Below are 27,413 nucleotides of genomic sequence, written 5' to 3' on the forward strand. Positions count from 1 at the left end.
CAGCAAGTACTGATCTTTTTACTGTCCTCATAGTTTGGCTTTTCCAGAATGTCATACAATTAGAACCATACAGTATGTAGCCTTTTGAGATTGGCTTCTTTCTCTGAGCGATATTCATGTAAGGTTCTTCCACGTCTCTTCCTAGCTCGGTAGGTCATTCTTCCTACTACTTTTATCACCCAGACCTAGCTTCTATATGGATATCATTCACAGGATGCTTCTTCTCTAAGGATCTCACAGCCCAGTTAAGAAGCAAGATATTTTCTGTTTATTTGAGCTTCAGCCAAGAAAATTTGTTTTCATTTCATAAAGATTTTGTTCTGAGTTAAGACCATTGTGAACTTTACACGTGCTGGAACAGGTAATGGAATAAGGACACTCCAGGCACCTGTCTCATTATTTCTGAACGTTTCCTCAGGCCTATCATCAGTGGCCTACAGACTTTGGCCTCTAACAGTGATAATGATGCACGTGGTTACATCCCAATATAGTCATTTTGAGAGCTGAGTTGTTAAGAAATAAGGTCTTTGGGTTTAGAACACAGCAAAACTACTAGCTAGTGAAAACTAGGAGACTGGTGATTTTGGCCTTATAATTATTATATTGTAGTTAGTTGACCACTCGCTACGGGGTAAGCTATTTAAGTTGGAAAATGCATATGAAAGTCTGAAGAAGGGGCACCTGGGTGGCTCAGTGCGTTAGGTGTCTGGCTAACGGTTTTGGCTCAGGTCATGATCTCTCCCTGGGATCGAGCCCTGCATCAGGCTCCATGCTCATCATGGAGTCTGCTTGTCCCTCTCCCTCTGCCCCTCCCCCTGCTCCATGCACTCTCCCTCGCGCCCACCGTCCCAAATAAATAAAATCTTAAAAAAAAAAAAATGTCTGAAGATGGCCTAGGCTTTAAATCCTGCATCTGGTCAAATTTCTTAGCTCATCTGAGCCGTTCCTCATGGGTCCTTGAGAAGAAGAAATGTGGGTGCATATAGCATGGCACCTGAGACTCAGGAAGCATTCTCTAAGCCTCCATTGAATTTGGTTAGAGCCGTAGAGACCAAGGCAATTCACCAAATGAGCGTGTGTAACTGCAGTAGTAGACGTTGTCCATGGTCCCAGGGTAGCAGGCTGCTTACGAAAACCTGGAAACACAAGTGTCCCCTTTGAGAGTTCACCCATCTGTTGGTCAGAAGTAAGATGCTGCCAAGTTTTTGTAGGAGACAGGATGCGGAAGGCTGCCTCCTGTCCATAGTGCCAGGTCTTCTCTGGAGGAAGAGGTACCCCCCTGCAGCTAGGAACACATGGGGTACCTGCAGCTAGGAACACGCTTTTCTTTTCCTCCCCTTGTCAGAGTGCATTTGTTTTCCCGCCCAGCCCCAAGGTGCCCCCAGGGCATGTGAAAAGGAAGGCAGGACATTTCTGCAGATGTGGAAGAGCCATGTTCAATCCTCTCCAGCCTGGAGTGCGCTCTGCAGGATTAAGATGGGGCAATTACTGTTGTGGCAGACTGACTTCCCAGGCCAGGTGATCGGAAAAAAGGAGGTCTCTGAACCCTGAGGCAGACGTACCTAGCATGTGGGGGCTCCATGCATGGTAGCTGCTCCATAAATGTATGAAGCTGAATGAATGGAAGAAGGATGGGAGAAGGGGAGAAATGAGAAGTAACTGGTGTGTGTTATTGATGGTAGGATGGGGAGAGGGTCCCTCAGAATGTGTGTGGCACAGTTATCCAGTGTGGCTGTTGAAAGATGCGTTTGGCGTTACCACAGTTTTATTTGACCGCTTGTCATGACAGAATCTCTTGAAGTCAGTGACCATCAAGACCCGTTAGCTTGAGGCAGGAAATTCCACTTTGTCTTTCAGTGGTAAAGAGTTGTATCCTAAGCAAAACCTAATTTGAGAGTAGAGTTCTGGTCAGTTGACAGGAATGGATTGAAAATTGATTTAAATTTTTAAAAAATTGGCTTCAAGGAAGTGATTGTGTCAGACCTAGATAAAGAAGATAGATGTTTAGCAGATGAGCTCAGAAATTAAGAATCCCCAAACATTTTAACATATTTATATTCCTAGTATCATTTGTATTCAATGGAGTCCTCATTCATCTCTTCATGAGAGGTTTATTAAATGCTACTCATCATGTGTCAAACATTATTCTAGGTACTGATAATGATAATATTGATAGTGAATATTATTAATAAGTGACTTAATTTTCTATCTTATAGTTACATGGTGGTACAATTAAATTAAACATTGCCTCTAGCATATCTTTAACATAGACTGCTTTCAAATGGGTCTCTCAGTGGTATCAGTGTCACTGTTACAGATATCCTATCTAGTTTGTTGTAAATTTATGTGACAGAAATAAAAAGAACACAGTTGTTGGTTGAAGCAGAGCATTGCTCACAATCTTTTACTTCCAATACATTTCCACGGCATCCAAACAACCAGACATGGATGTGACAGATCTTTAAATGATTTCATTTAATCATCTGTGGTGCCTTTTTGTGATTTCATTTTGCACATATATACAAGAGTTGAGGTCTTTCAGATTAGCTCCATACTGTAGAAATAATTCTTCTTAGTCAAACCCCTGCTTCTATACAATAAAGCGTTTCAGTGTAAAGAATGAATGTTCCATCCAGAGCACCCAGAAGCTTGTGCACTGTGGGACTGTCCCTATTAGTGCATGGTGGCCCCAGCCCTGTGGAGACCTCCTGTCCCCACACCCACAGACCCCTGAAATGCAGATCCGAAGGTAAGTCAGAGGTAATTGTGTCAGGTCTCACAAATGATTATAGAGACTCAAAAAATCTGAGGGGAATTCATGAGATTTGTCATAATAATGTGTGGTTGGGGTTAATGCTCGCTGGAGATGAGCTTCTTCTGAGAGTTACCACCTTGGATTTGTGCTTTAGAATTGTGGAAAGCCCATGAACCTCAGAATGCCCTCCATTAAATGGAGGTAGACACCAAGGTGCAGGAAAGCGGCATGACTTGGTCAGGATCACACAGGAGCTATTTACAGAGCCCAGACCCCTGAAGTTCTAGTTCAGGGTTCGTTGAAGTTGTAAGAGTGAGTAGGGAGAGGGGAGCATTGCTGACTAAGTCTGGAGGGCTACTCCCCAGAGTTGGTAGCAGGAAGAGCCCTTGGAGAACACCTGGAGAGAAGGCCTGAAAGGAAGCTGTCATCACAGTGCCCCGGGTAGCAAAAAGTTTGAAGGGGTAAGGAGAATTGGGACCATGTACTTGGGTTGGCGCAGCCAGAAGGAGCTAGAGCCTGAAGTCAGAGGAGTGGTGAGAAAACAGAGCTTATGAAGTGTCAACTAAAACAAGCTAACCATGTCATCTGGATTATCATGAACGCACTAAGCGGCCATCTTGCATCTACCTGCGACGGTGTTCTACTAAACCTTGGACAACGTGGCTCCATCCTAGGACTTGCCTGTTGGTATAAACATCACAATTATTTCCCAAACTCATTGTTGGAAAACAATAAACCTTGGAATATACTTCTGTTTTCTCTTTTTTCTAGCACATTAAAAAAGATCTTTATAATCTTTTCCCTTATCAGTCACCTGAAGAAATTGATAAAGAAAAAGTTCATCTCTCTGACTCAGAAAGGAAAATGGACCCAGCTGAAGATGATACAAATGTGTATACTGAGAAGCACTCAGACAATCTGTTTAAACGAACAGAAGTCCTGGCAGGTGAGTAGCGCAGTGGGGGCCTGGTGGGAGGGTCCTTAAATAGGCCTTGCTTGGCTAAGTGATATTCAGAGGTATAGGCCAAGCTTGCTGAATGTCAGTCACCTTCCTGCCTAGAGCAGTCTGAGGGCCTGTCTTATTCCGGAGTGAGAGACAAGAGTTAGGCAAATGTTCTTTATTTTCTCTCTGCTCCCTCATCCTACCGCTTGGTACAAGAAGAGGAAAGTTAGGACCTGAGTTGGTCTAGAACAACTGGGTGTGGGGGTATGGTGGGATGTGAAGCTCAATTCGTCCAGCTCCAAGTCATCCTGATACCAAAATAAACTTGAGAAGGAAAAGTCCTTTATGGGGGGAGGGCAGTTGACGCAAATAACGCCCAAGGCATTAAGGATGCTGTCTCTCATTGTAACTTATCTGATGAAAGCAGTCACCATTTGATTTTAAAGGGGAAGACGTGTGCGATTTAAGAACACTCAGTCCTTGAAAGGATAGTCCCAAAGCCAAGACTAGAAAGGACATTGGCTTGCTTTTCTTCATATTTACCCTCACAAAACTTAAGTCACTTATATCCTGTTTTGTGCCTTCACTGAAAAAGCAATTAGAAGATTAGACTAGGAAATGTGAGAAAATTAAAGAATTTTAAAGTAAGGAATTAGGTGAGGCCCCAGCCAGATTTTTCTTATTGAGGCTTTTGGCCGATATTATTAATTCTAATCAAAGAAAGTATTGTACCTTCCTCGGGAATGTCAGATTTGGGTAATTACCTGGTTGCCTCATTGAATCCAGTTTTTAAGTGTTTGGGGGTTTTTCAAATGGAGCCTTTTAGAAAGGCGTAAATAGATGGGGCTCCACAAAGTTAATTTCTGCAACCCTTGAATCTCTCCTGAAAGTAATCTTCCTTTTGGCGTGTTTCAGCTGTCATTGCTGGCGGAGTTATCGGCTTTCTCTTTGCAATTTTCCTTATCCTGCTGTTGGTGTATCGCATGAGAAAGAAGGATGAAGGAAGTTACGACCTTGGAGAACGCAAACCATCCAGTGCTGCTTATCAGAAGGCACCTACTAAGGAGTTTTATGCGTGAAACTCCCACTTAGTGTCTCTATTTATGAGATCACTGAACTTTTAAAAATAAAGCTTTTGCATAGAATAATGAAGATCTTTGTTTTTTGTTTTTTGTTTTTTCATTAAAGAGCCGTTCTGGCCCTTTAGTGATAAAATCCCATTGTATTTAAAACTTTTCATGTATTTCTTTAGAACGACATAAAATTAAAATAACATCTGCAGTGTTCTGTGAATAGCAGTGGCAAAATATTATGTTATGAAAACCCTCTGTGTTCATGGAATCGGCTTAAACTTTTATGCGCAAATACAAAATGATTGTTTTTATCCTATGGTTCAAAGATGAAAGCTGTTTAATTTGTGTCCGCATGTCTCCGATTGACCTTACGAAGTTGGTCTTACTTTGTTAATTTATCTGTTGTTCCCTCTCCTCTGCTCGTCCCTCTTGTCCCCTTGAAAACAAAACAAAACTCTATGCCTTTTTGCAGCTGTTATGGTGCAATTTGTCTTTGGATAATTCAGATAATGGTAATTTAGTGTATATGTGATTTTCAAATATGTAAACTTTAACCTCCACTTTGTATAAATTTTTAAGTGTCAGACTATCCATTTTACACTTGCTTTGTTTTTCATTACCTGTAGCTTCAGGCAGATTTGCAACAGCAAATTAATGTGTAAAATTGGATTATTACCACAAAACTGTTCAGTCATAGCTATCTAATCAGATCTTCTTTTGGGAGGATTTGATGTGAGTTACTGACAAGCCTCAGCAAACCCAAAGATGCTAACAGTATTTTGAGAAGTTGCTGCAGATTCCTTTGGCCACTGTATTTGTTAATTTCTTGCAATTTGAAGGTACGAGTAGGGGTTTAAGGAAAAATCGGTTTTTGTTCTTAAAAATGCATTTAAGTTGTAAACGTCTTTTTAAGCCTTTGAAGTGCCTATGATTCTATGTAACTCGTTGCAGACTGGTGTTAATGAGTATATATAACAGTTTAAAAAAAAAGTTGGTATTTTATAAGCACAGACAATTCTAATGGTAACTTTTGTAGTCTTACGAATAGACATCAACTGTAATTTGGGAACATAAAAACTACTGAATAAATCATGTGGCCTAATATTGAAAATGTCACTGTTATAAATTTTGTACATTTTCGATCAAATGTACATCTCCCCTTTGCAAATGACCATCTGCTCTTGAGGATGATGTGGGTTTGATTTCTGAGTGTTCCGTAGTGTCTGTAAATCAAAACCAAAGAGCTCATTGATGAGGCTGTTTATTACCAGACTCACTTCTGAATTGGCCAGAGGAAATCTGAATGTATCCTCCTGCCTGTGTTTGGGGGTAGATATTGGAAGACTGCCAGGAGGGAATTGTGAAGTTGGCAACCTTTGTAGGCTAGCTGATGGCAACATTGAGAGGGATGCCTGCTTTTGCAAATAACTCTTGGGAGCATAAATTCCAAAGAACTGAAGGGGATTTTCCTGATGTCAGTATCTAAGGTTTTGTCCCGTAGACCGAATGATGACTGATGTACCTTGGAAACTCTGCTCCAAATCTCTCCTGAAGCTTCACTGAAGAACCAATAGGTGGAATGCCATAGTTCACACCGTAGGGAAGGAAAGCAGGGCTGGGTGGCTCTGTGCATTAAAAGGAGGGCCTCACTGCTGAGGATTGAAATTGCTGGAAAGCAGGAGTGCCTGAGGAGGAGATGGAAGTCTGAGGGTACCCTGCCTAGGTATTTCCTTCTAACAACATTCCCTTTTCTGTTTTCACCATAAATTTTGTTTTAATGTGTGAGCCGCCGAAGTAGGAAGAAGACCGCAAAAACAGCAACCCTTTCAATACATAATGTACTTTTAATAAAGTATGAATACTTCATTTAGAGAATGTTCCCTGGAATTGCTACATAACTCATTAAAAAAAAAATTTAAGCAGCACTCGGAACAGTGTTTACTTAAATTCTTAATGGCCTTAATTCTCAAATTCCTGTCCCATCACTTACAGAGTCAATCCACTTTAGAGTGATTAAAAGGAAGTTCTAGCACCTTCTAAAGTTGCACAATATCCCTCGATTACAGAGGTTAAGAATGTAGTGGGTATACCTCTAACTGTGCAAAGCATAGTGAAATTCAGTTCATAGAATTAACTGCTTGGAATATCCATGCCAAGAAAAGAAAGTTTCTGGCAAATATTTTGTCACTGCTGTAAAGCAAAATATTTGTTAAAGTGCCAAAATAAAGTCTGTCATGCTGAAAGTAAAAAAAAAATCATTGTATAGACTGACATCCAGTTTTCTTCAACTGTGTTTTCTGCTTAGTTTTTTTTTTTTTTTTTTTTTAAGATGCAGTAAATAGTACTATAAGAAGTATTAGTAATGATTACCGAGTTCGGGAAAATTTTGGTAAAATATAAACATTAAAGCCAATGTGAAAATTTACTGTTTCCTTAACCAAATGTAAATGATTTCCTTTGTGTGTATATGGCTTTGTGTTTGAAAGACTTGCAGTATTCAAACTGCCCCATTTTCAGTGGGTGGGGAAAGTAGGATGAGCTTATGGGTGTGGCATTTTTAAGTTTTAGCTGCAGGTGCATGGTACCTGAAGTTCGGGATTAGGACCTGGTTAATAAAATTGAATTTAGGTTGGACAAGATAGCAGAAATTGCCATCCTACTCACATTAAAAGTTCACAGTTTCGGATCGAGTGTTTGGTGAAATGGTATTTTGGTAATCCTTTCTGCAAAGTAGACAAAAGATTCTTGCTTACTGAAGGTATCGTCTGTTTGTAGAGGGTCTAGGAGACTAAGCTAAATAAGTAGAACATAATTACCTTACTCTGGTTTCCCGAAGGAACCTGAATGTTCTGCAAAGGGTGTTGGGTCCTGCAAAAACAGGGGCAGTAAACAACAACTTCATGGTTTTTAAGAGTTTACTTCTTTAGTGTCCTAGAGATTTTGAAAACTTAGGGAAAGTTTTTAAGTGAGGAGCAAAAATATAAAACCTAAAAATATTGCAGGGTGAATTTTATGACCACCCCAATCATCTTTACAACTTCATTATAATTATGTAATGGTAGAAAAAATTTTTAATAACATTTGGTTTTAAAAGGCAATGACTTTAAGCAACATAATCTCTCACTTGAATTTCTAAAGTTCTAAACCTCTGGCAGACATCAGTGAGACCCGAAGAAGTTTTCAATTAAAATTAACCAAGCCAGATGATAAATGTAGTCTGAATTGAGTAACCACGAAGGTGTTTTCAGTGCTGATGTTTTATTACAAGAGTGAAAGTTGAGATTTGGCTATTTCTAGGAAATCTGCTTTAGCAGGCATGGGAAACTTTATTTTCTTTTTATTTTTTAAAGATCTTATTTGAGAGAGAGAGAACACAAGCCAGGGGGAGAGGCAGATGGAGAAGCAAACTCCCCACTGAGCAGGAAGCCTGATCTAGGACCTGAGATCATGACCCTGAGCCAAAGGCAGACACTTAACCGACTGAGCCACCCAGGTACCCTGGCATGGGAAGCTTTAAAAAGAATGAAAAACTGTGCTACCTAGAGGTAAAAATATCAATGAATTTTGTCCCACTCTGTCTCCTAATTTGGGGCAAATTCACTCTTAGATTTATCATTCTAAGATTTCATTCCTTTTTATCTGTTGCGTATGATTTCTGGCAAGGATTTTTCTGACCAAGGAATCCCAGTGGCTTTGGGAGCAACTTGGTTTCCTGTGAATTAGCTGGAAGGGTATATGTGACCCAAGCAATAATTCTAACCCACAAATGGAGTGAAGCTATAAGGTTTGGTCTTTCTGATGTATGAGCACAAGATTCATTTATTCTAGTCGCCTTGGCAAAGTAGCATTCAAGCAACAAATGTATGTGCAAGGCATCGGAGATTTAATCAGCAGCTACTTGCCTACTGAGTATGCACCAGGCACTCTTCTGGAAGCTGGGGGTATAGTAATGAGCTAGAGAGAGCTCCTGCTCTCATGGGGTTTGGAGAGGGGTGCATAGACCCTGAAACAAAACTCGCAAGTAGGAATTGCCCGTTGGTAGGAATTTCCGTGATGGATATCATGCGGGATGATGTAAGGGACTGAAGGACTATATGGGCCCAGCTAGACTAGGTACGCTGCGGTAACAACCTCACAATCTCAGCAACTCACAACAGCAAGGATTTATGTCTTACTCATGCCACGTGTCCGTCGGTTGGCAGAGTTCTGCTGTGAAGAATTGTCATCCTCAGCCCCAGTCTCTGGTCAGTGGAGTACCTGTTATCTGGAACACTGCCGGTCACTGTGAAAGAAGGAAAATCATGGTAAGCAAACAGTGGCTCTAAGGCTTCTACACAGTATTAACATATGTTACTTTCCACCCACACTTCATTTGCCAGAGCAAGTCACGTGGCCACACCTGACTTCCAGTGCGCAGAGAGGCGTGATCCTACTTGTGCTGGTAGGGAGAGAGATGGCACATTTGTGAACAGCTACACTTAACTACAACCTGGTCAGGAAAGATCTCTGAGCGAGTAAGGCCTGAATGATGTGGAGCCGGTTGTGCTAAAATCAAGACAAGCCTTCCAGGCTGTGGGAAGCCCTAAACAGGGAAGGAGCTTGGCATGTTGGAAGAACCGTGACAAGGCCAGTGTTTGACCTTGGTAGTAGACCATGGTAGAAAAGGAAGGATGACAGTAGCTGAGAAGCGTAATTGCCTCCTTACTGGCACTTCTTCCTTCCTCCACTTTTGTTCACTTACATTTTAATCCCACAATGAAGCTAGGTTGATCTCTTTATGATAGAAATTATTTCATGTCACTCCTCTTCATTGGCCCCTGACTCCTTATACCTGCCCTCAAGATCTTCAGGACCTGACCCCTGGACAATGCACTATAAGGAGACAAGGTGCAGGGGGCGGGGGGGGGGGGGTGGTTAGCATGGCCACTTAGAGGATCATTATTGTCACCTAGAGGAGAAATGATGGTGGCTTGGCCTAAGGCGGTAATGGTGGAGACAGAGAAGACTGGAGAGGAATTGCTTAGGGAGGTAGAATCCACAGGTCTTGCTGAAAGGTTGGAAGGAGTAGGCCGTAAGGAAAGAAAGGGATCAAAGATGACATCCATGCTTTTGGCTATGCTGAGTGAGTCACATTCTGAGAAGGGGAATATCGGGGAGTTGACTGATCAGAGTTCCTTTTGGGCCGCGTTAAGTTAGAACTATTAGACACTAAAGTGCAGATGTCAGGTGAACAACTGTGAGAATCGCAGAAGAGGTAGCTGGAGATAGTGATTTAGGAATAGTGTCCATCACCGGCCTGTTAGCCTGCTCATTTCCTTCTTTTCCCTGCTCTGCTCTGTATGGAAGTTGGAGGGCAGGGAAAGGGATGCCCCATGCAAACGACGCTTCCCAAGCTTCCTTGCCAACTGGCTTCTAAGAAAGTTTGGCCAACGGAAGGTTACTGGCAGAAGACTAGAGGTCAGGAGGAAGGGAAAAGCCGGAGTACTTTCCCTTCTCCCAACTTTGGGCAGCATCTCTAGCACTGATACACCTGTTCAGTGGTTTGAATTCCCACTGGACCAACTCTCCTTCAAGTTCCCAGCTCCCCCTGTTCTTAAACTCTCATGAACCCCACTTACGCCCTTTGTCTCCCCAGCCTGAGGGAGGGTAGTGTCTTCCTGCCGTTGCTGTTCTCTGGGTTATCTTGCCTTCCCCAGTTTGCCCTTGTGGCTTTTCCAACATCTTCATAACTAATTCCCTGGACTGAATTCCTGCTATTGCATTCCCCAGCATGGGATCTAGTTCCCTTCCTAGACCCCGACCGATGACAAAGGAGTGAACAGAAGGTAGATGGTACTAGAAGTCCTGGGTCTGGATGAGATCAGCTGGAGAGGTGAGTAGGTAAAGAAAGAGCATGGCCCCAGGTCTGCCTTCTAGCACTGTCTAGCTTTTTAGAGGAACTACTGCCAGTTTCACTCTTCAGTACTGGTCACAGAATTGGGTTTTCATTTTCTCAGATACCTACTAGCGGGGAACACAATCTTCCATTGCGAGGGGGGACAATCCCCGTAATGCACCATAGCTCATTTTTGAGCAAATTAATAAGCATATTAAAGCATCCACTTCTACCAGGTCCTTAATAACATACAGTAGAACTGTTTTTAAAACTGAAAAAAGTAATTGGGCAGAGGAGTAAGAATTATTTGAATATTGAGGAAATCTCTCTATTATGTGTGTTTACAGTAGGACAATATCAGCAAACAAAACAACAATCCTCCCTCTTGTAGCCTTGTCCTGGGGTCACTGAAAGCAGGATTTTTGCCTCCTTAACTACTTTCTGCTTGGGTAAATGCCAGAGTAAGCTTGCATTTCCTCTGTCTAGACCAATTGCAAGGAAAAGCAGGAAAGGGGATACAAAATGTAGACAGACTTGGCTCCATGGCAGACCCAGAATTTGGGGGTCATGAAGTTCCCTTTTCTGATAACACGTATCTCAGTCCTTTCCTCTTCTACTATCTGTTACTTCTTTTTTCCCTGTGTAAAATAAAGATAACACCCAGTGCACTGGCTTGTGGGAATTCAGTGAGGTGATGCACTTCACACGCTATCTGGCATCTGATAGAACCTCCATGCAAGATTATTTATTCATTCCTCCACCAAGTGAGTCCCGAGCACTCACTATGTACCAGGCATAGTTCCAGGCTTGGGGAATACAGCAAAGAACAGAACAAAGTCCCTGCTCTCAAGGAACTTACATTCCAGTGGGAAGAGACAGTCAATCAATACGTACTGTGTTAAGACATTTGAGCAGAGGCTTGAAGGTGGTGAGGGCCATGGTAGGTGGGGGAGGGAGGTCTGGGGTGCTGGGGAGCATTCCTGCAGAAGGACAAGTGCTAAGGCCTCGTGTGACAGGGGAGCAAATGAGCTAGAGACTAGAGTGGTGGACGGCCAGTGAAAGATCCACGGGCTAGATGGTGTATGTATGACCTTATATGTGATGACCTTAGCTCTTACAGGATTTTGAGCGAAGGGTGACATTATCTGGCCTATGCTTACAATTCATTCTCAAACCTTAGTAGGCATCAGAATCACTAGGAGCCCTTGTTAAAACACAGATTTCTGGGGGTGCCTGGGTGGCTCAGTCAGTTGATTGGCCGACTCTTGATTTCGGCTCAGGTCGTGAACTCAGGGTCCTGGGCTCAAGCCCCAAGTGGGGCTCCGTGCTCAGTGGGGAGTCTGCTCGAGGATTCTCTCTCTCCTTCTCCCTCTGCTCCTCCCCCACTCACGGACTCTCTCTTTCATTCTCTCTCTCTAAAATAAACAAATAAATTTTTTTTTTTTTTTTTAAAGAACAGATTTCTGAGCTCCACCTCCAGCATTTCTGATTCTGTAGGTGGGTAGAACCCGAAAACTTACATTTCCACCAACTTTCCCAGGTGTAGCTGCTGCAGCTGGTCCAGAGCCTCACTTTGAGAACCACTGCTTCAAAGGGATTGCTTTGATTATCGTGTTGAGAATAGATTGATTATGAGTGGTGGATGTGGGCAAACACACAAGCAGGAAGACTCGTGAGGCCATTGCAGTACTCAAGGAGAGACCATCATCGCGCATGGAAGTGGTGAGAAGTGATGGGATTCTGGAGAGCCAAGGTGGCCACAACATCTGGAAATCTGGGTGAATATATAATAAATGGTTTCCTGGCATTTATACAATACTACCTGATAACATAATATGATCCATGTTTCCAAACTTTATGGCTACCCCATACTTTGAAAATGTAGCCAGTAGGAATTACTAACAAACCCTGAGTGACACTCTTTTCCTAGATGGCCCCACGCTCCAGACCCTTCCCATAGGATATTGTAAACCACTGTCATTATCCAGTCCCCAATCAACCTCACTCCTTTCGTTGCAGGAATTCTCTGCCTTTAGTGCCCGTGGTTCTTGGTCATGCCGCTTTGAAGAATGAAGAGGTAGACCAGACGAAGAGTGGTGAGCAGCAAAGCAGTGTTTATTGAGCAAGAGTATAAAGCTCCCAGAGAGGGAGGGGACCCTAGAGGGTTGCCCTTGGAGTTTCTAAGTTTAAAGGGTTTTATGAGCTCTTTTGCAGAACTATCTTCAGCAATCAGGGTGTGCTGAGTCGTGCCAACCAGGGCTTTGGTCATATATCTGTCTACCTATTAGGTTAATGTCTACATGCAGATAGTCTTTTTTGCTGACATCTGGGGGCTTATGTCTTAACTACCCCTTGCCTGTGATGGTGATAAATGCTGTGTGGTTCATTGCCTTATTTTAGGACATTTTGCAGAAGTCATTTCTGTGAGGTCCTGTCTAAGCTGCAAAATGGGATGTTAGTGTTTTATCTTAGCTGTCCTGAATCCATATTTTCTTGTTGGGGACCCTGGCCCTGACTACCTAACTGTCCAACTCACTCCTAACACTTTCTCTTCACTCCTGTAACCTTCAACGTATACCTTGTTCCAGCCTGCGTTTACCTTCCCTTCTAAGCCTGTTGAGGACCTAGATCAGCTTTGATTCATTTCACCACTCCCCACCTGCCCTTAGGACCTAACCCAGTCCCTAGCACTGGATGATAGACGCAGGCACATATAAACTGATCTCTCTGACTAGACTTTCATTCACTCAATTCCTCTCTGAAATCTAGTAAGAGCCCATATGTTGGGGACTTCCAGCCAAACCAAACCAAACGAAACAATCTATATCATGTCAAAAGCCTAAACAGAATTTCAGTAAGCAGGCATTCACAGATATTTGTTAAAACCCTGGGCTTGAACTTCACCTACTTAAAACACAGAAAGTGCTCTGATGGGTTAATGGTTTTCTTGCAGATACATTTTATCATTTTGTAGATAAATATTTAGCATTTATACAGGGCGCTAATTAGTGTTTTCTTTCTTTGTTCTTTCAACATTTCCGTTATTGTGCCACATAATCACCATGCTGGATCCATGCAGTCCTGAGATCAAAAACTACCCTTTTTATGACCCTCTCTCCCATTTATGTGAAGGAGGCTGGGCTGTAAACATGGTATGAGAAAAATTCTTATATGCCGTCTTGATTGCTAACATCTGTTCAAATTTCCATTCATAAATTTAAAATTCAGGCTTCTGCGGCCATCTGTTTTCTTGCAACAATCTGAAGAGAAGAAAAGCCCAAGGCAGATGTGCAGGTGGGAGCAGAGCTTCTGCCTGGCTTGGCCAACTATTCTGAGTTTTTGCTTTGCTTCCTTTTTTCTCCCTAGCAGAGTGGGCAGGACTTTTCTGCATACAGGGTGGGATTTTAGTCCCTGAGTTACAGTTTCCTGTCCTACTGGGAGAAGGGATTAGGAAGTGACCAGAGTCCTTTTATTTATTCCCCACCCCTCTTTTTAGTTCATTTAATCCTATGGACCCTGTCTTCTGCACAATTTGGGAAAAAAGCTTCATTGTTCATTTTATCATCATCTCCTGGTGCCCTCTCTGTCTCTCTTTGTTCTTGCTCTCTCTCTCTCTCTCTCTCTCTCTCACACACACACACACACACACACACACACACGCTACGAGTGAAGTGCCCATTTTATGAACAAGAAGACAGGAGCAGAAATCTTTGTACGGACTTGCTTCAAGTTGCCTGGCAATCTGAGCAAACACTGGAGGACTAGAACCCACCACTTGCCTAGATCATAGGCAGTTTTCTAGCTTGCGGGGCCACTGGGCCTCTCATGGGGAATTTCTCCATGGATTACTTTGGCATGGTTATTGGATATGATTTGGCAGCTGCAGGATCCAGATGCCAAGCTAGGCAATGGCCCTTTTTTATTTTGCTCTTGGCAATGTCATCCATGCCTAAGGGACTGGGCTGCTTCTAAAGCTGCCTGGCTTTATTCCAACGGTATTCTTGCAACAACTGTGAAGTGCCTTCGAAAGCTGACATTGACATTTTGTGGCCCTGCTGGGCTGCAATCCTCTCTCAGATGCAACTGAGCTTGGGATTCACTTTTAGCTTTATGTAATTATTTTTTCTAGTTTATCTTGAGAAATAGGTCCTTAGCAAACCACATGCAAAATCGACTTCGCGTTCCAGTGTCCCTCTCTGAAAACCCCCACTGTAGGAGCGAGGATCCGCCTGTCCCAAACCGTAGTTTACTAGTCCTGTACGTCAGTTGGTGGTTTGTGGGATCATCTTGCTGGGTTGTATGTACTTGTTTTCATTCTACTCTGACATTGCTTTTATATATAACTCGTGACAGATGTTCTGACCTCTATGTGTGACCCAGAATGAGTCATTTAACTGTTCTGACAACTTCTTGAAATGCCACGAGACTAGACAATGTCAAAACCTTGCCTTCCTTATTGCTTGCTGGTGTATGGATCACTGGGGTGATGCTTGCGATGTGAGGAAGGACTTGGGCTGACACAGGAATACTCGACTTATAAATTACTCATCATTCTGCTGTTGTCACCCCATTAGAGGAGCCCCACCCTAGCTCCTGATTTCATCAGGCCTTCCTACACCGTCACCGAAGCCCTGGGCATTCTCTGCCTCCCCCTCTGCTCTCAGAATCCCTGCCCAATCCCCTTCCCCCATTTCCTGGACTCTTCAGCACTCAAGACCGAGAAGTGTCCAGAGACCAGTTTGCAGGTCTTAGCTTACAGCTTCATGTCAGGGTTTAAAAGGATGTGAAGCAGGGATGGCAAATGGCCAGCTCTGGGGCCTCTCTTCCTACTTCTCCAGTCATGGCAGGCACCATTAGATGATCCCCGTATGCTCTCCTGCTAAGACCAACCCCAGAATTCTTCTCCAGACAGCGCTCCAGGTAATTGATTGAAACTGGGTCAGAAGATGAAACCTATTCACCATCCTCTTGCCAGAGGGACACTGATCTTGAGGCCACAGTTGTTCTGAGTCAGCCATGTTGTGCGTTAAATAAGTTGGGTCTATTTAAATAGGTTGGCTTAGGAACCAAACCTAATTTGTAATATTGTTTTGGTGGAAAATGCATTAGAACTTTAAACATTAGCTTACAAGTGAACTTTTGGAAACCAATTGATCTATAAATTGGAGCACTCTCCTGTACTTGGTTTTGGGCTGGTAAGAGCGGCAGCATAGGTTGAGACTGAGAGTTTGGACTACCTAGTTCTAATTCTGTCCCTGCCTCTTACTGGCTGTGTAACTTCACACAAGTTAATTAACCTCTCTGTGGCTCACTTCCTTCACTTCTTAAATGGGGAAGGTGATAGGATTACCCTCCTCATAGGATTATTATGATGATTAAAAATTTATTATTTGTAAAGCACTTAGAAGCCTAGCATACAGAAGGTACAATATTAGAGTTCATAAAATAAATACAGTAGTCCCCCTTGATTCGTGGTTTCCCTTTTGTGGTTTCAGTTACTCACGGTCAACCTTGGTCTGGAAGCAGGTGATCCTCCACTGATGTATTATCAGAAGGTTAATGGTAGCCTAATGTGATGTCACAATGCCTGTGTCACTCGCCTCACTTCAGGTCATCACGTAGGCATTGTATCTCACCCTATCGCAAGAAGAACGGTGCGTGCACTACAGGAAGATATTTTGAGAGAGACAACATTGACATAACATTTATGACAGTGTATTGTAATTATTCTATTTTAATTATTTGTAATTGTTGTTAACTGCTTACTGTGCCTAATTTATAAATTAAACCTTACCACAGGTATGTATATATAGGAAAAAAACACAATATATAGGATTTGGTACCATTTGCGGTTTCAGGCATCCATTGTAGGGGTCTTGGAATGTATCCCCCATGGATAAGGGGGACTGCTGTACCAAGTTCCAGTCTGAAGTGGGAGGCTACATCTTTGTGAAGCAAAAAACAGAGATGATCCTTATTTTCTTTACAAAACAAAAAACGGAGATGATCCCAAATTTTTTATCTGTATAAGTGAGGTGTGTTGGTATTTATTAATAATTTATTCAACATTTTACAAATACTCATGTAATACTCCCAATAATCTTCTGAAACAGCATATTAGTACCCATTTTACAGGTGAGATAACTGAGGCATTAAAATTATATGGCATTAAAATGGACGGATATAGCCATATACACCACTTTGGCAGCCCTCAGACACATATAGCAGAGTTAGGGACCCTAGGCTCCTGCTTCAAGGACTTTGCCCAGATGTTTTCTGTGACATTAACATGTCCCAAATGATACAAACGTGAGTTATTCAAAGTTGTGAACACCGACTCCATTGACTCTTCCTCCAATTCTGTTATTTAAATTTTACTTTTAAAAATTATCTTGGGGTGCCTGGGTGGCTGAGATGGTTAAGCGTCTGCCTTCAGCTCAGGTCATGATCTCCACGTCCTGGGATCAAGCCCTGCATCGGGATCCCCAGCTGGCTCAGCAGGGAGTCGGCTTCTCCCTCTCCCTCTCCCTCTCCCCCTGCTTGTGTGCTTTCTCTGTCATTCTCTCTCTCTTTCTCAAATGAAGAAATAAAATCTTTAAAACAAAAATCTTTCACTACTACAGAATCAGAGCATGTACATTGTCATCTATTAGGAAATAAAGAGAAGTGAAAATCACAAACTAAAAAGTATTCCCACCCCTCCGTGAATACCAGTGCTAAAGTAAGTATTTATCCTTCCAGAACTTTATTTGTATTTCTTTTTTTCCATAAAATGAAATCAAATGATACATACTACTGCTCTATTTTATTGCCTGTTCCCCCCTTTTCTGATCGATGATCTTCACTTTTCCATTTCAACACATTTCATCTTATCTAATAATAAACCATATTTACATTGCCTGATTGTCTCCAAAATGTGCTTTATCACTGTTTATCCAAATTTGAATCTCATCCAGGACCATGTTTACATCTGCCTGTTATGTCCCTTGAGCCTCCTTTAATCTATCCCTTTTTTCATGACACAAATTTGTTGAAGAGACTGAGCCAGTTGTCCTGCATTCTTGAACTTCATTTATTTGTTTTTTTAATCTGGAAAAGATCCCAAATTTGCAGAAAATTTGCAGTACAAATAATTTGATTTTCTTTTCCGAAGTAGGTAAGAGTAAGCTGCTGACATGATTGATGCCCCATCCCATCTGCTATTGTTATTTGCTATTTATTCATATCAGTATGGACTCATAGATTCCTACTTTATTTAATGGGTCATAATCAGCTACTATCTTTATTTTCAAGCTTATATTGTTCCCTATTTGGCTTGTGGGAGTCCCTCCAAGCTGGCTTCTGTGTCCTTTGGATGTGACATTGTCTCTATATTCTTTGATCACTTTTGTAGTTTTGGTACAAAAAGAGGTATCAGGCTCATCTGGCAGCCATTTATCCAAGATTCCTTTATGTCTGTTAGTGGAGAATAGTGTTAAGAAACCAAAATCTATGCACTCAGTATGCTTATTGCTGTTGGAGTATCACTGCTCCCAGATCCACTCCATGCACAGAACTGGGGAATGTGTGGATGTGTGTGTGTACACGTTTACGTTAAAAAATCTAGCTATCTACCTATCTGTCTACAATATCTATCTATCATCTGTCTATCTATCTATCTATCTATCTATCTATCTATCTATCTATCTATCTATCTATCTATCATCCATCTATCTATCTGGAAACCTGTGTGTTCACAGCATCATCTCCAATTTTAATCCAATGCCACAGAGTTCTAATTTTCCCCTTTTCATATTTGTAATTTCCTTCTCCAACAATGACACACCTAGCTCTCATTGCTCTTAATATATTTATTTATTGAATCAATCCACCCCTATGCAACCAATCTCTTTCATTCTACCTTCCTTCCACCACCTGGGCTCCAACACCCCACGCTGGGCTGACCTACCACATGGATGCCCCATTTACTCAGCTTAAGCCCTGCCAACTCACACCACCCCACCCTTGTTTGTGGGCATCCTCCTCACCCCACTGGTGCCCCAACATGCCATGCTGGCGGCCGCCCTTCCCACCCCCATGTGGATGCCTTCGTCAGCCTTCTAGTCCTCTGACACCACGCTGAGCCACCCTGCCACATGGATGCCTTCCTCACTCTGCTCAGACTTCACTGTTTACACTGGGGGTAGGGGACACTCTCCTCACCTTGCTCTGGCTACCGACACCCCACATGGGGTCACCCTCCCACATGGAGACTCACCCTACCCTGCTCCGTGTCAACTCTTCACACCAGGAAGCCCATCTACATAAATGCTCTTCTCGCTCTTCTCAGTCAGGCTACCCTGCGCTAGGTTTAGCCCTTGTATGGATACCCTCTTCCTTCCACTCAGGCTCTAGCACCCTGTTCTGGGCCACCACAGCTTATTATTTTCCTAACCCCCAACATACACACTTTGCTTGCTCAGCTCCATCTAATAGCTTTTGCACAAATTATTCAAGAAGAAGAGAAGGAGGGAAAGAAGCCGAGGAAGAGGGACCATCCTTGACTCTGGAGAGAAAGAATGCTGGCGCTTTACCACTAGCTTCCTCCCTCACGAGTGACTGAGACCCCAAATCTATTCCTTAGTTACTAGATAAATCATAAGTGTTCAGTGGTAATTCCACAAATACCATGGGTATTTTTTTTTTTTTTGAGAGAAAGAGCTAGGAAGAGATTTCTATTGTTCTTTCCCAAAGGATTTGATGAGGAGAGATGCCAGTTTACTAATAACTAATAAGAGGAATGTAATAGTTTGCAAGGTATACTACAACAGAGTGCACAGGCTGAGTGGCTTAAACAAGAAATATTTATGTGCTTACGGTTCTAGAAGCCAGGAGTTCGAGATCAAGGTGTCTCCAGGGCTGGTTCCATTTGAGACCTCCTTGGCTTACAGGTGGCTGTCTTCTCCCTGTGTCTTCACATCATCTCTCTGTCTGGGTCCTACTTTCTTCTGCCAATAGGGACACCAGTCACACTGGATTGGGGCCCACCCCTGATGACCTCATTTTAACGCAATTACCTCTTTAAAGATTTTTATCTCCAAATATAGTCACACTCTGAGGCACTAGGGGTGAAGACTTCAACATATGAATTTTTGAGGGGACACAATTGAGCTCATTATGGGGATAGATTCCCATAAGGCTAAAAGTCTTACATTCTTCTTTGTGTGGTCAGAGTGTTTTAGGCAATGTGGATTTTTAGGGCTTCCTTATTTGAATGACTAACCTCTTTAGAAAAGCTTATTCTTTCTTACTGTTTCCCATCAAAATTCCCTATTACCAAATATGAGGAAAATAGTATGACTATTTTGGTGGGCTAGAGAGGAGGTTTTGATCTTTGGGTTTCCTGAATAGCAAATTAAAGCCAAGGGCAGCAATATCAAAAGAAAGTGAACATGTACTAAGGGGACCTGCAAGATCCGCTGCAGGGCCCACTGAAGAAAATAAAATGACTCAGTGGCTCTTGCTCTGGGAGAGATGTCTGGCTCAGGAGTCTTGGGCTGGATGCAGAGGTTGGAAACACTGGCCCATGGGATAAAAAGGGTGCAGTCCAGGATTTTGGGATGAACTACATTCGAGGTGAGACTGAAATGGAAGGTCAGGCTCCATGTACCATGACGTATTGATCCAAAGAAATCCAGGTACCAGACATAGGATAGGAATAGACATAAGGAACCAGAATAAGAGAGTTTCGAGTAGAAAGTATAAAATGGAACATGGAGCAATTTTCTGAGGCACTGGGACATAACTGAAGGAGCTGTTTATGGGTCCTCAGCAGTCCGGTCGTCCTAGAACTGTAGGAGCTGTTAGGGTCACCGAACCAAGTCAGGGACTTTGTAAATCAGAACTCTCTTGGAAGCAAATGACAGACATTCTAACTCAAATAAGCTTAAATAAAAGATGGGAATGTATTGGTGCATGTAGCTGAAAGGGGCAAGCTAGCTTCAGGCACTACTGGATCTTGGGGTTCAAATGTATCACTATTTCCCTTCTGGTGTGTTCTCAACTCTGCCTCCCTCTTTGGTTTGGCTACATTTTTTTCACCACATATGACCTTTTTAGGCCTAGGAGAAATGTTTTTGAATGGGGCAACTTCCTTTTTTTTTAACTCTATCAATATAACTCATTATTTTATTTTTTCAAGCTCCTGCCCACTCTTTTATTATTATTATTATTATTATTATTATGCTCAGTTAGCCAGCATATAGTACATCACAAGTTTTTGATGTAGTGTTCAATGATTCATTAGTTGCGTATAACACCCAGTGCTCATCCCAACATGTGCCCTCCTTAACACCCATCACCGGGTTACCCCGCCCCCCGCCCCCCCTCCCTTCTGTAACCCTCAGTTTGTTTCCGGAGTCCAGAGTCTCTCATGGTTTGTCTCCCTCTCTGATTTCTTCCCACTCAGTTTTCCCTCCCTTCCCCGTGGTCCTCCACATTATTCCTTACGTTCCACATATGAATGAAACCATACGATAACTGTCTTTCTCTGCTTGACTTATTTCACTTAGCATAATCCCCTCCAATTCCACTGATGTTGATGCAAATGATGCAAAAGCAAATGGTGCAAATTCATCCTTTCTGATGGCTGAGTAATATTCCATTGTTTACATGGACCACATCTTCTTTATCCATTCATCTGTTGAAGGGCATCTTGGTTCCTTCCACATTTTGGCTACTGTGGACATTGCTGTTATGAACCTGGGGGTTCATGTGCCCCTTCTTTTTAATACATCTGTATCTTTGGAGTAAATACCTAGTAGTGCAATTGCTGGGTCGTAGGGTTTGGGATTGTAGGGTTTTTGCTTTGTTTCCCTTTCCTTTGTAGATGTGTCTTGAAAGAAGTTGCTGTGGCTAAGGTTGAAGAGGTTGCTGCCAGTGTTCTCCTCTAGGATTTTAATGGATTCCTGTCTCACATTGAGGTCTTTCATCCATTTTGAGTTTATCTTTGCGTATGGTGTAAGAGAATGGTCTAGTTTCATTCTTCTGCATGTGGTTGTCCAGTTTTCCCAGCACCATTTATTGAAGAGACTGTCTTTTTTCCATTGGATGTTCTTTCCTGCTTTGTTGAAGATTAGTTGACCATAGAGTTGAGGGTCCATTTCCAGGGTCTCTATTCTGTTCCACTGATCTATGTGTCTGTTTTTGTGTGAATAGGGCAACTTCCACTTTCCTTCATCTCTCCAGAAGAATCTCCCCTCTCTCTTCCATTGTCTCTACTAAATTTTAAGGACGACTCTAGAACAGTTTGAATCACATATACATTCATAAATCAATCACATGGTCAGGAAGATGGCATACTCTGAGTGGTTATTCTGGTTCTGGCAGGGGCTGGGCACAACTATATCAGAATCATATGGAAAGGGGCACCTGGGTGGCTCAGTTGTTAAGCGTCTGCCTTCAGCTCAGGTCATGATCCCAGGGTCCTGGGATCGAGCCCCGTATCGGGCTCCCTGCTCAGCCAGGAGCCTGCTTCTCCCTCTCCCACTCCCCCTGCTTGTGTTCCCTCTCTTGCTGTCTCTCTCTCTGTCAAATACAAATAAAATCTTTGAGAAAAAAAAAAAAAAAGACCTGAGCTGAGATCAAGCATTGGACGCTTAACCGACTGAGCCACTCAGGCACCCCTGGGCTGAGGATTCTATAAGACATCCTAGAATTTCTTGCTGTGGCACTGGCCTCCTTCTGAGTCAGGCCCTGTTAAACCAATGTCCTACTACTTTTGTTCGTCATTTTAGTGTTCCCCTAAGAGATCAGTAATCAATTAGTTTGACCATAGCACATGTAGTAGGCAAAGTACATTCAAGGTCAGTCAAGCAAAGAAATGAATCTTCAGGTCTCTGGTGAGATGTTTCCTACCATAGAGGCTTAGTGACTGTTTCTGCTTTTAGTAGAAAATCTCATAATCTATTCCAAAATATGGAGGAAATGTTGGCTTGTTTCTTAGTGTATTTCCTCCCTTTCTTCTGCCCTTCCATCCACCCATCCATCCATCCATCCATCCAACCATCCATCCATTTATCCATCTCTCTATCTTCTATCATCTGTGACACTTATATAGCACTCATTATGTGTCAGGCACCATTCTAATGTGCTTTTTACAAATATCAGCTCCTTTGTTCCACATAATTATCATATCCTAACAGTACCCGTTGTGTCCCAGTTGAGGAGAGGTTTTCTTCTTCAGGCTTATGAAAGTCCACAAGTTGATCCTGAAGATTTGGAAAGTCAAAGTAATCAAAAATTAAAACTAACAAAGAGAAACTTAACTCAGAACAAATCAAGATTTCCCTCATCCCTCACAAAAAAAGAAGAAAATCTTAAATAAGTATTCATTGAAGTATTTAGTGTCTGGGACTTTTGAAAATCATACCTTAAGTGTCTGGATTATCTTATGGTGATATAAGTAAATGGAATTCAATCACAATCATTAAGGGTCTTCTGTGCACTAGATACTATGCTAAAAAAAATATACTTACTTGTTTGTCCTTAGCGAATGAGACAGTTCCTGCTCTCATGAAACTTACTGTCTAAAGAATAATAGTCAAATGTGGCAGAGGTTGATAATTATCTCCCTGTTTATTCTATCCTCCTTCCTATTAGTAATAGAATTCCCAAAAGTTTTAGCTGTCCATATGGCTGCCAAACTGGAAACTAATTTCCCCAGCAACTTTGTGGCTAGATTTGGTCATGAAATTATATTTTGGCCCATCAAGTGTGAGCAGAAGTAATGTACGCAACTCCCAGTTTGCGTTGTTTAAAGAATCTCTGTTTTAACTTCTTTGTTTCCCTCCCTATAGATTGGAATGTGCAGATACGGTGCTGGGGTCCAGCTTCAACCACAGGATAAGAACCATATTCTAGCAGCCTATCTCAACAGGGTTCCTGTAAGGGAGTTAAGTCTTACAGAAAATGACTTAAGTAACTCTTATCTCCATTATTCCAAGGATGGTACAAAGCTATACTATTCTAGATACATAGGGAAAAAGTTAATTCATTAACACATGGATGCTTTAAAGCATTAAAGTTAATTCTTTTGTGAAAACTCCGTTGGGAAGGGCTGCTTGAGGATGTTGGAGCAAAAAAACACACCAAAAAACAAAAAACAAAAAAACAAGAAGGAACCTGGATTCCTGGAAATCCATAGGACCACAGCCTCCAACCCATTCTAGACTGCCTGCCCATCTCTGGACTATATGAAAGAGAAATTAATGTCAGTATTATTGGAACCACTATATGTTATGGTGTCTTTTATACAGCAGCTTAGCCTTTTGCCTGTCTAGTTTATACCAACAGGATAAAGAGCATCATTGTGGGACTCAAGAGGCTTGGGTTCAAAGAGCTGTGTTATGTTGAACCAGTTTGTCTCAATCTGAGAAGATAAATAAGAGCACTTTGGGTATTGTCTTTGGCACAATTCTTTGGCTAAGGGAGGCGATCTGGACAGGGCAGCAGCTGCAGACTCAGGGAGAACAACTCTAAAGCAATGCCAGGAGGTGCTTTTTCCATTTGCGTCCTTCCTGCCCAGCTTTGTCTTAGACCCTTCTGGGGTAAATACCCCTCTTATTTATGAACCAAAAATTCAAGCTGCGAAAGAATGAAGTGGATATGTAAAAGAACTGTCAGACCAAACACATATTAGCAAATGGCTGGCCTTTCTTTTGGGAGATACATCTTTCCTCAAAGACAAATAGCTGGAGTTGCCAGGAGAGGGGTTGTTAATAGGCATCTTGGGGCATGTATTCTGGGTTTTGCTGGATTTTTGTTTCTCTCCAATATGGTGACTTTGCAGCACCAACGTCCAACTATTGATCTCCCTCTACATAGTTTTTACTAATAGAGTCATGGCACACTGGATATAACTACCGGAGAGGTCCTAATTAGAACTGATGCTCAAAATGCACACCCATGGACATTATCACATGCAATACTTATAATCAGTTATAAGGTGAGAGAGGTATCAATCTAGATTTTGTAGATGAGAAAACTGATGTCTGAAGAATTTTAAATAACTCATAGAAAGCCATGGAACTATTAAGTGACAGCCTGTCTGGCTCCACTATATATATATATATATATATATATATATATATATATATATATATATATATATTATACTATGAAGCTCCTATGTATTGAGTAAAAATGGCCTCTATGGTAGATTGAATTGTTAACCTCACTTTTTCACCTCTCCCTGTATCTACACTCTTTAAAAGTGAGTGTGGAGTTCCTCTCATTAGAGGTGTAATGTACTTCCCTGACTCTTGACTTTGGACTCAGCTATCTGACCTGCTTTGGCCAATGAAATATGGGTAGATAGCACTGTGTGCCTGTTCTGAGCCTCAGTCTTAAGAGACATCACAGTTTCTGCCTGCACTCTGGGACTTCTGCCATTGCCATGGGAAGGAGATGCCCTGGATAGTCAACTACACCAAGGAGGCTGAGAAGAATCCCCACTCAGCAGTGCTTCCCCTTGAACCTGGGGCTCAGAATGAGCATACGTGGAGCAAATCTGAGCCCACCCTACAGCAAGGAACTGAGCCCAGTTAGGTTTGTAGATTGAAGCAGAGCAGCCAGCCAAGCTCAGCCTAGGATAGGCCTGGCCAACCTGCAGACATGTGAGCTAGCATAAATGAATATAGTTTTATGACACTGAGATGGTTTGTTATATATCAACAGCTGACTGAGATGATCTTTTAGAACACTTCTATAGCTACTATGGAAATATGATCACATTGTCCCGAAATTGAGAATTACAGGTATCATTATTTTGCTTATATAATTCCTTAATGATTCCCTGTAGCATTTATGATAAACTCCATGCTCTAACTGACCTAGTCTTGGATCTGATCCTTGCCTGACTGTCCACAGCATCTCCTCCTCTACACACCCATTACATTGGGTCTCCACATGGGTCATGCTGTTTCACACCGCCACATCTTTGTGTACTCATTTCCCTCTTCCTAGAATGTCCAGTTTCCTTCTCTGCCCAACTAATTCTAATCATTCTGTAGTATCCATTTCCTGTGCAGTTTGTTCTGTGCCTAGCATTGTGCTACAATTTCTACATTATGATGACTGTACCCACCTTCTTCTGACATTTAATCGCTGCTGCCTGGTCACTATTACCTTGGGTCTGTATCACCCTTCTTAGGAACTTAGTTCTCTAACAACACCTCCTACTTGGCCCACAGACGGTAGCTACTGATGAGCTTCTCATGAGAGAGTGCCCCTCTCATCAGTGCATCCTGATTGCTGTGGTAAAGGGTTGGTTGGTGGGCTTTCTTGCCTTTGGTAATTTATCTTGTATATTTATCTGGTAACCTCTGGTATCTATTTGGTAATCTCTCTAGACTTTTGATCCATTCCCCCACCACCTGCCTTGGCAGCTCTGGCATTTGTGTTTCCTTTAGTGTGGAGTGTCACTTTTCCCCATATTCCTAAAAAGCTAATTTAGCTGCATATTAGCATCATCTCCTGAGGTCATCATCAGGTATTAAATCCCGTGTCAGTGGAAAGTTGTTACCATATTGACAAACTCTCCCTTATTCATCTCTATGTTCCACCCTCCCTGATCCCGCATTTTTAGGGACAGTCCCATATTTTCTGAACTCCTGCTGGTACATATTAGCCGGATCCTGCATCAGCTTTGGGTTACAATCCCTTATTCCCAGACAAAGTCCAGCACAGGCCATCCAGAGTCCTAATCTTTGCATAGCAGACCTGCCTAAGTTGAGAATTTTACCGGCTTTGAAGCTTTCCTATAACGATTAAGAAGGTCATCAGCCTTTTCTGCTCTCCTGTGTAGGGGATGAAAGCCTCTTTATATGCTACCACAGGAGTGGTCTGACTTCCACACTTAGCTTTTGATTATACATTAAACACTCACGACCACTGTCTATTGCCTAAGCACAGCCACTCCATTCTAGTGTTCTTACAATTTCTTCCATATTTCTCTAATGCATCACACCCTCTTTTTGTGCCCCCCCAAAATAAGGAAGTACTCAATGAACAAGACAACCTGCAAGGAAGGAAATTCTGGAAGAGGGCTAATAGCGGCGGGCTGGTTGTCAGCCAGCAGTACTCCCAGAAGTTGAGGGAGTATCAAGAAAGAAAGGCACAGAGGCATGAAGCTCTGCGGTAGGATGGAGGACTACAAGCAGTTTAGAATTGGAGTTAGAGCTGGAACCACATAGTTATTAGTAGTGTATGTCTTCTGAGAGTTAGTCTAGTTGTTATTCTACTGTAACAAGCAATCTTTGTGAAGTCAGGTAAGGCAGCTAGATTCCTTGCTCACGATGGGGAAAAGCCAGGAGCTCTCCTTTTGTGCTTCTCAATTACCCCCACCCCTTGTCACAGAAACGGGATAGAGAAGTATAGAATAGAGGCCCTAGCACAATGCTTACAGCTGAGGCTTTATTCTAACACTTGGGGGAATCTCTCAGCACCAGTCACTGATGCTTCCCCATACTGCCATGTTCAAGGGTTCCTGCACCAGCCAGCCCTTCAGGGAGACAATGGCAATGACTAGTGATTGCTCACTTCATCACTTCTCTCCTAAGGGGCAGAGGACACAAGGAAGCTCTAACTTCCATTTCTAGGGGTGTCACCATCCACTTTCCAGCAGAGACTCAACTTTATTGAAGGATTTACTCTCACTTATCAGTCTGTTTGAGAAGGTAAAGTTTTCAATGTAGAAGTAATACAAGTTATTTCTAGAAAAAAAATGGA

The 27,413-nt window shown here is 42.3% G+C and overlaps 1 protein-coding gene and 1 long non-coding RNA gene across 2 annotated transcripts in view; one reads left to right on the top strand and one right to left on the bottom strand.

Annotated features, from left to right (window-relative positions):
• Positions 1–7,026, top strand: part of SDC2 (syndecan 2) — a 96,835-nt gene extending 89,809 nt beyond the window's left edge. Inside the window, exons 4-5 of the mRNA XM_027582134.2 lie at positions 3,566–3,701; positions 4,614–7,026. Coding sequence (XP_027437935.1) covers positions 3,566–3,701; positions 4,614–4,777 — 300 coding nt within the window. The 3' untranslated portion in view covers positions 4,778–7,026. The remainder of the gene's footprint in view (positions 1–3,565; positions 3,702–4,613) is intronic.
• Positions 7,027–8,257: 1,231 nt separating this feature from the next.
• Positions 8,258–27,413, bottom strand: part of LOC113916229 — a 35,197-nt gene continuing 16,041 nt past the window's right edge. The window contains exons 2-4 of the long non-coding RNA XR_003517891.2: positions 16,150–16,309; positions 12,167–12,420; positions 8,258–9,053 (exon numbers count right to left, since the gene is read on the bottom strand). This is a non-coding gene — a long non-coding RNA (uncharacterized LOC113916229). The remainder of the gene's footprint in view (positions 9,054–12,166; positions 12,421–16,149; positions 16,310–27,413) is intronic.

Source organism: Zalophus californianus, chromosome 4, assembly GCF_009762305.2.
Source record: "Zalophus californianus isolate mZalCal1 chromosome 4, mZalCal1.pri.v2, whole genome shotgun sequence".
NCBI lineage: Eukaryota > Metazoa > Chordata > Mammalia > Carnivora > Otariidae > Zalophus > Zalophus californianus.